At 49.8% G+C, this 12,042-nt stretch overlaps 1 protein-coding gene and 1 long non-coding RNA gene across 2 annotated transcripts; one reads left to right on the top strand and one right to left on the bottom strand.

The window, feature by feature from the left end:
* The first annotated feature begins 414 nt into the window (after positions 1-414).
* Positions 415-11,802, top strand: KRT77 (keratin 77). The gene is made up of 9 exons (XM_059403189.1): positions 415-957; positions 5,408-5,622; positions 6,726-6,786; positions 7,298-7,393; positions 8,335-8,499; positions 9,912-10,037; positions 10,157-10,377; positions 10,793-10,827; positions 11,417-11,802. The coding sequence occupies exons 1-9, from the start codon at positions 415-417 to the stop codon at positions 11,725-11,727; spliced, it is 1,773 nt and encodes a 590-aa protein (XP_059259172.1). The 3' UTR covers positions 11,728-11,802.
* LOC132019713 (uncharacterized) lies at positions 5,530-10,207 on the bottom strand. The gene is made up of 3 exons (XR_009404838.1): positions 10,118-10,207; positions 9,851-10,004; positions 5,530-5,610 (listed from the first exon to the last, which is right to left on the bottom strand). It is a non-coding gene; the product is annotated as an uncharacterized LOC132019713 (long non-coding RNA).
* Positions 11,803-12,042: the final 240 nt, after the last annotated feature.

Genomic DNA, 12,042 nt, shown 5'->3' with positions numbered 1-12,042 from the left:
GTCACACCCCAAGACAAACAATTCAACGGTGGCATTTCTCAGGAAGGTATCAGCTAATGATTTGGGGGAAACTGTATAGGAGTTTCCAGCAACTCGGTCCTGAGAGATTATTGCATTCTGATCTCTAAATGGCAAGAGATGAATGATAAATGATCAAGTTGGGGAAGTTTATCTACAGTACAATTTCTGCAACTCATAGGTGTGAGGTTTTAAACAGATGTTGCTGGCAGGCAAACTAAACATAAATATTCCCCTCCCAGGATTCGGAAGGTGCCCAGCCCAGCGAATGCATGTATATATAGGGACTAAGCCAGCTGTCTTGTCAAAGGAGTCATAGCTCTTTTCCTCCTGGGTCTCTGCCTCCTTCCAGCCGGGACTTTTCTTTTGGCTGCTTCTCTGGATGTTCTAGTAACCATGAGCCGCCAATTCAGCTCTCAGTCAGCATTTAGCTCTAGGAGCAGGCGGTTCTATAGCACAGGCTCTTCTGCAGGCTCTGGCGGTGGGAGTCGGGCTGTGGGGTCTGTGTGTCAGGTCCGAGGCAGGTGTGGTGGTGGTGGTGGTGGCGGGTATGGGAGCCATGCCAGGGGGTTTGGCTCTAGGAGCCTCTACAACCTGGGAGGCAGTAAAAGCATCTCTATTAGCTTAGTGGGAAGAAGTGCTAGTGGTTTCTGCCAGGGTGGGGGTGCAGGAGGGAGATTTGGAGGAGGGGGCAGAAGTTTTGGGGGAGGTGGCTTTGGAGGTGGTGGCTATGGAGGAGGTGGTTTTGGGGGTAGCAATTTTGGGCTTGGGGGCTTTGGTCCTTCCTGTCCCCCAGGGGGCATCCAAGAGGTGACTATTAACCAGAGCCTCCTTCAGCCACTTCACTTGGAGGTGGACCCTGAAATTCAGAGAGTCAAGACCCAGGAGAGGGAGCAGATTATGGTCCTCAACAACAAGTTTGCTTCCTTCATTGACAAGGTGAGTACCTCAAGGGCAGGGGGATCTCTGGCCCCTGATCAAATCATTGAGAGGGCCTTGTGCCCTGCCACCTCTTACCACCTTGTATTATCTCAGTTTGGTGGTGACAGTCACTTCCAGAAGTATATGTTCTGAGACCTTAAGAAAGCATTTATTTCATTAGGCCTCAATTTGACTTGCTGAGGGGATTTGTCTTTTCCTTTTGGCCTGAAAGGAGGTAAGAAGTGTGAAAATGTCCCACAGAAAAAATACATGGTGTAGTGACTTTATTCTCATTCATCATTATTTACTTTCCAACTACCCACTCACCCATCCATCCATCCATCCATCCACACATCCATCCACACATCCATCCCACAAACATTTACTAAGCATCTATTATATGTCAGATACCGTGTCAGGTGCTACAGAGTGACAAGAACACAGGTCCCGGCCTCAAGGAACCATGGCACAGTCTAGACGAATGCTCTGAGGGTATTACTAGGGGCTAAAGTGAATAGCATACTATCCTTCATTGGATAGGATATCCTTCATAGGATTCTATCACTGTTCCAAGAATGGGCCAGATGGAGCCATTATAGCCCCTTTCTCTAGTTCCTTAATTAAACTTCATATTAGGGCTGGTCCAGACCCAGATCAGCAAGTAGAGGCTGGTAGAGGCCTATGATAAGGACTTTCCTCCAGCGTTTCCTTTTGTCCAGAGTTGGAGGCACAGTAGACCCTGTAGGCACCCCAGAAATGTCTTTGTTCTTGGTGATGTAATGGGAAGCACTCTGGGGCACAAAGACCCCTGGATGCTCAGTGACTTTCCTTCAGTCCCATAGGAATTCAGTGTTGAGGCCAGCGCTTGACCTGTGGTCTGACTGCAGATTACCCATGGCTACCGCAGTGGATTCTGACTCTACTTTCTCATCTGGTCTTTCTTCTTTCACCCTTACCCTCATATAGTCCATTCTCAGAGTCACACAAGAGCCACCATTTAAGAACATTGTATCATTGTATCACTTCTATTTTTGAATACTCCATTGGCTGTTTGTCTCATTTGGAATAAAAGCCAAGATCCTATAAGGCCCTGTGTGATCTAGCCTCCGCCCCACAGCTGCTGCTCACTCCCAGATTGCATTTGTGAGAATGAGGCAACATTGCCACCACTGGGTAGAACATCTCTCAAGCTGCAAATTTTGGTGAACAGAGTGAGGACTGGACTTTAGCTCCCCAAGGTACAAACTCATTGCTTGCAGTGACCCTTCACTCTCTCTATGTTCCTTTCCTGTTTCTTTCTTACTTACCAGGACACTATTGTGTTCCTGACCCTTCTAGTACCCCATGCCTGCCTCAGGACCTTTGCTCCTGCCATTCCCTCTGCTTTGAACTGCTCCTTCCTGAGAGTGGTCTGGCTTGATCCCTCACCTCCTTCAGATCTTTTCTCAGATGCCACTATCTTAGCAGAACCTTTCCTGATTTCCCTTTTGAAGTAGCACCTACATACCAGCATCCTTATCCATCCTTATCCCTGTGTTACTTTTCTCCGTTGTCCCTAAGGCCATTTGACACACTGTATATTTCAAATGCCTCTGGGTGTAGACTATCCAGGGCAATTACCACCCTGGCATAGAGGATTCAAGCTCAGCTGAACAAGATCAGGCCGGTATCCCCATGGGAATAGATGGACACCCCCCCCTTTCCTTCTAGAGGTCCTTTATCCTTGCCTTTGGTTCTACAAAAGCCTTTGTGTCTATTTCTACTCTCTGAGTGTCCAAGCCTGACACCTGAAGGGCTGACTAGACTTGTCATTCAACATGTATTTATTGAGTAATTATCATATGCCAGCCTATTCTGGGTGTTGGAGATTCAATTATAAACAAAACAGACAAAGTCTCTGCTTTCTAGGAGTTTCTAGTCTATTCAGAGGGACAGTTGTCTACACTTGGAGGCAATTCCAAAGCCCTTAGCATTTCACTAGTCCACAATACTTATGAACTGTCTTCTCTGTGTTGGGCATTGTGTGTCTATGGGTCTGAGCACCTTGTGTTCACAGGAGATCAAAGCCAACATGGGCCTGCCTTCCTGAGGCTCCCCCAGCCAAGGAGGGTTATGTTCAAACAGCACTAAGTGACGGCAAGTCACACTAGATGCTCCGGGGAAGGGACTGAGGGCTATAAAGGTGAGACACCAGGAGAATGCCACTTTAGTTGAGATCAAGAGGGTAAATGCTTAGCCAGGCAAAGAGTTGCTGGAGGCAGCAGGAGGTCCCTGGGGCTGGACTGTAATAAACAGGAGGGAGAGGAGCATGACAAGTCAAGAGGGGTATGCTTTTTCCAGAATGAAGGTGAGCTCAGCATGATGCTAGTTTCATCTGTACAGATGGGACATAGCCCAGGTATGTTTTGGGGGGCCTGGGAAAAAACACAATGGCTTTCAGTGATTTTTCTAGCTATTAAATCCTACTAAAATTGCCTGGCACTCTTTGCACCCAGTCTCTGCCTTTGCAGTTTGGGTGGCCTGACGAAACCATGGGTTCCTTTGCTGATGTGCTCTGAGTTATCGTGTATGTGCACAGGGAGAAGGTCCTCTGGCTAACCTGCCCCTCATTGTTTGATGTGGAGATTCCTTGTGGGTCCATGAAATTTTTTCCTTCAGTTCCTGCAATACTGAGCACAGGGCTGAGACCCCATGTCTGTTTGATTTGTCTACCTCCTCGCAATGCTGCTAGAACAAAACTAGGCCAGGTGGCAGGAATTTCCCATGGCGGGAGTTGGGAGGGCGTTCAAGCTGAGACAACCTGTGAGATCTGCTTGCCTTAACTCTTGCTTTAATGAAGCTAAAAATATGAGCCATGGGGAATAGTGTTCACTGTCTCCCAGCCTAGAGTAAAAATTCAAAGGGAGTTAACAAGGCTGGCCCCTCGGAAGGGCAGTCCTAAGGGCTGGGTGGCATTGTAGGGGAGTGTCTTCAGGGTTCTGTCCTGACCACACAAAGCAGTGGGTTTGTCCTCATACACAACTCCCAGGAGGATTCTGGAATGTTTGTGTGTGTGTGTACACGTATGTGTGTGTTTCTGCACCCGAGCGAAGTATAGAGGCATCCCCTATCTTCACCTAAGGCGTGGGAAGGGAGGCTCCATCTAAGGGCCACCTGTGGGGGTAAGGTGAAGGTTGATCACAATCTTGCGGAGCACAATCCATGCACTTGGTCTGCACAGCCAGTCAGCTCTCTGGACCCTGTACCTGACCTCTGTGCCCAGTTTTGGGTGAAGAGGTAGTGAGAATATAGGATGATGTCCACTCTCCATTTTCCATGTCAGTGAATGTTAATGAAGGGAATCGCAACATGAGTATTTCCCAAATACTAGATAACCCCAAAGTCCTTACTTTAGGGCATGCTTATGCATTATATAACATTTCTAAAAAGTGGGAACGGGGCACCTGGGTGGCTCAGTTGGTTAAGCATCTGACTTCGGTTCAGGTCATGATCTCAGGGTCACGGAACTGAGTCCCACTTCAGGCTTCCTGCTCTGCGGGGAGTCTGCCTACCCACTCCCTTTGTCTCCCCCGCCCCCGTCATGCTCTCTGTCTCCCAAACGAGTAGATAAAACATTATAAAAGAAGTGGGGCAACTTGTTTTTAAAATTCTGAGTTAGCATTTATGTGAGGTGACCTTCTGAAACATACACTGGCAGGAAATGGACATGGTGGACCCCGCAGGATGGGGGCACCCAGGCTGGTTTGGTCAGAAATCAGTATCATATTCTTAGTCAAATTGTTTCCTCCCTCTTATTGTCTCCTCTTCTCAATCACAGACAACATTTCAGCCACAAAGAGAAATGAGCCTTGGATATTAATGTCTCAGACGCTCTGCATTCTTTACGCTGCATTTCTTTACGCTGGGGGTGTGGTGTGTGGGAGTGACAGCTCTGTGGAATACGTGGCTGTAGCTGAAGAAAAGAAGGCACTCCACTGGAGGTGGTTGACCATCAAAATCAGAGTTAGCTTAGTTTTTTTTTTTTTTAAGATTTTGTTTATTTATTTGATAGGGAGAGACACAGCGAGAGAGGGAACACAAGCAGAGGTGAGTGGGAGTGGGAGAATCAGGCTTCCCGCCGAGCAGGGAGCCCAATGCAGGGCTCCATCCCAGGACCCTGGGATCATGACCTGAGCTGAAGGCAGACGTTTAATGACTGAGCCACCCAGGTGCCAGGTGCCCCCAGAGTTAGCTTAGTAACTCAGAGTTAATTTTAGGCAAGTTGACCTTGTAGCCCTTGATCAACCATCAGAAACCACATTGTGTTCTGTGTGTCCTGATCCCACAGAAAAGGAAGCTCTCTGATCCCAAGGGGGACCATCTTGATTTTCTGAGGTCAGATATGCTGTCTGGTTGCCAGACTTGCTACCCGTGGGGGTGCTTCTTGGACCCACAGCCCAGGATGAACTTGGAAGTCTCTTGCTGTTAGGTGCGATTCCTGGAGCAGCAGAATCAGGTGCTGCAAACGAAGTGGGAGCTGCTGCAGCAGGTAAACACCTCTACTCAGACCAATAACCTGGAGCCCATCTTGGAGAACTACATCAGTGAGCTGCGGAGGCAGGTGGATTTCCTCAACACCGAGCAGATGCGCCAGAACAGTGAAGTTAGGAACATGCAGGATGTCGTGGAGGACTACAAGAACAAGTGAGACCCCAGGAAGGGTAAATGGGCCAAGAACTGATTCAGGGGCAAGATGTTCTGCTTTCGTGTTACTATGTCAGGGGGGACCAGGGTCCCTACCTAGCTCTGTACTGTACAACCACAGAGGGCACCATCTTGCCTATGGCAGCTCGGGTAGGATAGTTCTCAGTTGTATTGGGTGGGAAGGGCAGACTATCCTCAGGGTGCTGGACCCAGATGAGCCAAGTTCTAGTGGGTTTTGCCACTTTCTGACTGCTTGCAACTCTGTCTTTCTAAGCCTTTAGTTTTTATCTTAGTAAAGTAGGGATGGTAAGCACCCTCCCTATTGGGTTGCTCTGACAGGCAGATCTGGGTTCTCAGGCTTCAGTGTGCAGCAGGCTGGTTGAGTAGGCCTGAAAAAGCACCAGAGGGTTTGCATTTCTGGTATGCTTCCACATGATGCTGGTGGACTGGGGACCACACTTTGAGAACCACCTGTTTAGATGACATTATGCTTGATGAGTTCCTAGACTGTGTCTGCACATACTAAGCACTAGTTTTTATTAGTCAGAATTGTAGGGATGGCAGGACTTGTCTAATGCCAGATCAGCTGCTCCTGCATCCTGTAGGCAACCGAATGGCTTCTCCCTCCCCATGTGACAGTGCAGGGTGTTACTCTTGACGCCACCCTGACATGCCAATCAGAAAGTCAAGAGGTTGTGGCTCCAAAAGGGCAAGATGAAATTCACACTGAAGGTGTTAGGGGGCAACATGGTAGGTGACATTTTTTTCTCTTTAAAACAATTTAGCAAAAGTGGCTATTTATGTTCTCAACTGCAAAAAATGAGTGAGTGCAACAAATTTACAAAGGTAAAACATCAAAAGAAAGAGGGACATTTCAGGGTGGTTCTATGTGGCTCTGCATTTTCCACTTTGGATTGTTGTCCTCTGTACTGACCTGGAAGGCCCAGAACTGGTTTCAGCTGCTTGTCTGTGAGAGTGGCAGGGGATAGTGAAAGTCTAGCACTAAAAGTTTGAATATTCCAAGCTGCCTGATGTGAGGAAAAATCTCAAGGAGCCAAGGTCAGCCTCAGCAGCCTATCTATGTCTCTTACTCCCCCCTACAGATACGAGGAAGAGATCAACCGGAGGGCCAACACTGAAAATGACTTTGTCGTCCTGAAGAAGGTGAAGGATGGGGGTGATCCCAGGGGGACAGTGGGCCCAGGGGGCTGAGCAGAGTGAGGAACTACTGTGGGATACTATGTGACCAAGAGGGGAATGGTGACCACTGGGGGCAGCTTGTTGAGGGTGTGGCCTGAATGAAGGTCCCTGCACTGAAGGGGTTAAGTCTGAAAGTGATGTTGATATCAATCTTGAGGCTTCCTGGAGTACTTTTATCTCTACAGTCCTGAAGGCAAAGTTCAATCAATTGACACCTGTCAGTCATGTGCAGCCTTGAGACCTGGGGAGGGACCTGAGGCGCTGTGTGTGAATGACTGGGATGAAGGGCTTAGTGTCACATTTCCTTCTGGCCAGGAGAGCCAGAGATTTTGCAGGTCCCTCACCTGAGTGAGGTGAGGAAATTTGCAGTCAAGGAAATAAACCAAGAGAGGTTTAGCCACTTGCCTGGGTCACCCTGTGAGCGTCCAGGCAACACTTGGACAATAAAGTCAGACTATTTCTGCTTGCTGATCAGGATGTGGATGCTGCTTACATGAGCAAGGTAGACCTGGAGTCCAAGGTGAATGTCCTCTTTGGAGAGATCAGTTTCCTGAAGTATTTATTTGATATGGTAAGTTCAGTCCTCATGAGAAACTCTTCTCTTTCCTCACATGTCACAAAGGGCTATTGGAGGTGGAGGCCTGAAACCCAACATGACCCACTAGGGACTTCTCTCCCTAGTCACCTCAGCTCTGTGGGACTGGAGTCAATCTCCCAATCCCCAGTGCTCAGATTCCTGGGTGCAGGTGCTGGAGATGGGAGGCAGGGAGGGTCCTGAGGGAGAAGATGGAATAGCCCTTTTTTCTACCTAGACATGAGGTTAATACCCAGCACATACAGGAAGAAAACCGACCAGAAATCTTCATCAGTGCTGGGAAGCCAATAGGGCTATTGGGGAATTCTGTAGGAGAGGACAATGTGGATCCTAAAGGGAATGAGGATGAAGCCTGCAGTGGTGAGGGATAATATGCTCCTACCCCTGACCTTAACTGTTGCCATGTCTACCTTGGGCCAGATGTCGTGCGAGGAGCTTTGCCATGTCTTGGTCTTCATTCTGCTGATAAGAGAGCTGAGGCACTCAGAGACTCAGTCACTAGCTCAGTCCCTCAGCTAGTCACTAGCTAGTTGGCAGTAGAGCCCAGGCTCAAAAGTGAGGGAATGGCTGCATGTATTTCTTAAGGAACAAGTCTGCCTGTCAGAGAGCCCAACCAAAAATGGCAGCCAAGCCAACTAAGGCAGGGAGAGAGGGTACAGGAGAGGCATTTTGTGCAGGGGGTGCCTACAAGGGCTCTGGATTCATGCTCCTTTCTTCTCCCTAGAGACTAGGTCTGGGGGCCTTTACCTTTAGTTAAGGTACCTCTTGGGGTGAACACCTATTCAAAGATCTTTCCCCAAGACTCCCATCTGGCCCAGACTTCTGTTTTCCCCAAAGAGACTTGAGGGGACAGGAGAGGGAAACTGAGGCCCCAGGAGGAAAGTGGAAAGAGTCATCCTGGGTTCCATGCCTTGCAGGAGCTGTCCCAGATGCAAACCCATATCAGTGACACCAATGTCATCTTGTCTATGGACAATAACCGCTTCCTGGACCTGGATAGCATCATTGATGCAGTGAGGACCCAGTATGAGCTAATTGCACAGAAGAGCAAGGATGAAGCTGAGGCGCTGTACCAGACCAAGGTGAGCACTGCTGATTTTCTACCCAGACTTGGTACCCCAAACCAGACATAGCCTCAGAATTTCTACCATCTTCCTCTTATTTTGGAAGTTATATATATACACACACATACATATATGTATCTCTATACATTATATATATATATACACACACATATATATGTGTATATATAACCTATCTAATCTCATTTGCTCTTTATGACAAGCCTGCAAGGTAAAGATTTGGCTACCCTTATTTTGAAGATAGTGGAGTATGACCTTCCCTAGTTTCTATAGGGTCTTATGGCAGGTAACGGACAGAAGCAGGACTTAAACTTAGGTGTCCTGTCTACAAACCCATTCCCTAAACCACTTATGATGTTTTTTATTCTTGCTTTTTTCCATTATGATATCTTCTAAACTGTAGTTTTGTACTTTTGTCTTTCACTTATTATTTGTGAATGCTGTTCTGTGACATTAAATATTATACATCATTTTAATAGCATCATGGTGTCCATGGTAAGAATATACCCTCATTTATGGCATAAACATCTCTGTGGCTAAGTTTTCGGGCACATTTCTGATTACTTATTTATTATCAGTGGACTCAGACCTTTTTGGAGGGTGAAAACTGTAGTTAAGGATCAAAGGCTGGTTCCTTCATTCTGAACTCCTGGCACTTGAGATCTACTTTCTCAACACCAATCCTAGAGGGCCTCTGTCCCCCTGCCCTATAGGCAGGCATTCCGAGCAGGGTGGATTTCAGTGTCAGACCAGGGAGGTAGATGGTCAACAGGGAAAGCATCAGAATGCAGAGCTTCCCTTGAACCAGCAACTCTCCCCACTCCCTGCCACCTTACCTCCTCCTGAGCCCTGTGGGAGCTTACTGATGGGGCCACATAGATACAGAAATGACGTAGAGAGGAGAATGGGAATAAACAAGGGGCATGCTGAAGGCCTCTGAGGAAATCAGGTCTTGCCTGCTAGGGAAACCATCCTGGAAAAGGCTAGGAAGGAATGTGGTGTGCTGGAAAAAGGGAAGAGGTCCCGGTGTTGGTAAAGGCCAGCAGTAAGGCCTAGATGGGGGAACAAGTAAGTGGAAAAGGGCATCTAGGAGCAGCTTTGTCTAGGATTTGGGTCTGGCCAGAGACTGGTGAGAAAGAGGGCGGCTTGAACAAGACTGTATATGTGTGTGTGTGTGTGTGTGTGTGTGTGTGTGTGTGTGTGTGTGTAGGGGGGGTGTCATGGCTCAGATGAGGGACATTTGGCACAGGAGTGAGTGTGTTATCAGGGTATCACGGTTCTGGGGATGGGGCATAGCTGGGAACTGTCCCAGGAGAGCAGATTCGGGTGGGGCCTGAGAAGGTAGACTCACTCCCTCAAGGAGGGCCTCCTGCAGTGCAGCAGGCTGACCATGATGCCGTCTTTGTTCTCAGTACCAGGAGCTCCAGATCTCGGCGGGAAGACACGGAGACGAGCTGAAGAACAGCAAGATGGAGATCGCTGAGCTCAACCGCACCATCCAGAGGCTACAGGCAGAGATCGGCAATGTCAAGAAGCAGGTGAGAAAGATGCTCAGGGTGGGCTGTCTGGACACGCCACCCCCCACAGGGCCCTGTCAGATGGGGCTCCTGAAACTCACCTCCCATTCGGTTCTTCTCTGCGACCGTCCCCTGGGCAGCTTGAGCAGATGCATGTGGCCATTTCGGATGCAGAGGAGAGAGGAGAGCAGGCCCTTCAGGATGCACGGCAGAAGCTTGGGGACCTGGAGGACGCCCTGCAGCAGTCCAAGGAGGAGTTGGCGCGGCTACTGCGTGACTACCAGGCGCTTCTAGGGGCCAAGCTGTCCCTGGATGTGGAGATCGCCACCTACCGCAAGCTGCTGGAGGGCGAGGAGAGCAGGTGGGCCCTGCTTCTGGGGCCAGCGTGCAGGCTGCCCCCATGGGGTGGTGAAACTGACTATTTGGAGAGAAAACAGTCCTTGCTTTCTGGGAAGATGAGTAGATCTGGCTGAGTAGAAGCATTAAAATCAGAAGCAGAAGATATGTCATTGTCTTCAGTCCCCTGCCTCCCAGCAGAATGCCCCTATACCCCAGCCTAAGCCATGCAGCCAGTGCTAAATGGCTTCCAGAAACTGCTTAAAACCCTCTCTAGCCCCTCACTCCCTGACTCCCTAGCCTGTGCACCCACCTTTCCCTAAAGCTCGGGGACAGTTTTCACTTCAGGGGAATGTCTCTGCTCCGGATGTTTCCAGGCTGTCACCTGCATTCCCCTGGGCTTTGCTGGTCTGGCTGATGTGTGTGCTTTGGTTTTACAGGATGTCCGGGGAGCTGCAGAGCCATGTGAGCATCTGTAAGTCACAGGGCCCAGGGGGTGGGCTGTTTGGGGCGGGGCAGGGCAAAGGGAGGGCCCCGGATGGCTGACCAGCCAAGGACCACGCTCAGCATTCTAGTTTCCAGTCCTGCACGGTGAAAAAAACCAGTGAGCCAACAAATTGCAAAGCCTGGAAAAATTCCCTGAACCAAATTGTTACGATTTTAGTTTTTAATGTATTTTAGTGTTCACGAGACCTAATAATCAGTAGCAGCTTAGAACTTGTCGGGGTGTATGGATAATGAAAGCAGGTCCTGACGTGCTTTGTCTTTTTTTATTATTATTATGATCATGTTCAATTAGCCAACATATAGTACATCATTGATTTTTGATGTAGTATTCAACCATTCATTAGTTCCCTAAAATACCCAGTGCTTTCTCCTATGAAGAATACTTTGAAAAGGGAAAGCCTTTCATCCGAGGTAACTTTTTGCAAGTCAGATGCGGCCAGCCACTAAGGATGCAGGAGGCTGCCGGAAGGAGGGTGCAGAGAGGTGCAGGGGGGAGGTCCAGGCTGGTGCCCTGGCCAGCCCTTCTGACCCATGCTGGGGATACCCTCTCCCTACAGCTGTGCAGAGCAGCCAGACGACCGTCAGCGGCGGGGGCGGCGGGGGCGGCGGCAGCCGTGGCTCTGGAGGCTACGGTGGCGGCGGCTATGGGGGCTCCGGCGGCGGCTCCCGTGGGAGCGGAGGCAGCTACGGCGGGGGCTCCCGAGGGGGCAGCGGAGGTGGTTACGCGGGTGGCGGCGGCGGCGGCAGGAGCTACGGACCAAGCAGCCGGAGCAGCAGCAAGTACGCGGGCAGAGGCGGCGGCGGCTCCTCCCGCGTGCAGATCATCCAGACCTCCACCAACACCTCCCACAAGCGGATCCTGGAGTAGAGGGAGGCTCACACACACCCCCGCCGGCAAGGCGCTATCCTGTCCCCTCCCCCGCGCCCTTCCTGAACCCTTCTCACTTACCTTTCTCTCCTGGGTCTCAGCAGCTTTGCTAACACATTCCACGCTAGAGGGGGAAGCAGGTGGATAACCCCAAACTGCAGATCTGGCTTTGGAGGGCGCTGGTTGGCGGTCAGAATCACAGCCAGACGGCTCTTGGCTCAGACTCCACTCAGCTGGCCCTGCTCCTGCCCCTGGGGACACCCAGGGCCCCAGTTTAGCACTGGAGAAAGACAGCCTGTAGACTCTCCACCAAGC

The sequence above is a fragment of the Mustela nigripes genome, chromosome 6, assembly GCF_022355385.1.
Source record: "Mustela nigripes isolate SB6536 chromosome 6, MUSNIG.SB6536, whole genome shotgun sequence".
In the NCBI taxonomy this organism is placed as follows: domain Eukaryota; kingdom Metazoa; phylum Chordata; class Mammalia; order Carnivora; family Mustelidae; genus Mustela; species Mustela nigripes.
This window is presented reverse-complemented; position numbering and strand designations above follow the sequence as displayed.

What these genes read in the sequence shown, in the direction of transcription:
- KRT77 (XM_059403189.1), top strand. Translation starts at nt 415, where the DNA reads ATGAGCCGCCAATTCAGCTCTCAGTCAGCATTTAGCTCTAGGAGCAGG. An exon ending in ACTTTGTCGTCCTGAAGAAG is followed by an intron (nt 6,787 to 7,297) that starts GTGAAGGATGGG and finishes CTTGCTGATCAG; the next exon opens with GATGTGGATGCTGCTTACAT. An exon ending in AGGCGCTGTACCAGACCAAG is followed by an intron (nt 8,500 to 9,911) that starts GTGAGCACTGCT and finishes CTTTGTTCTCAG; the next exon opens with TACCAGGAGCTCCAGATCTC.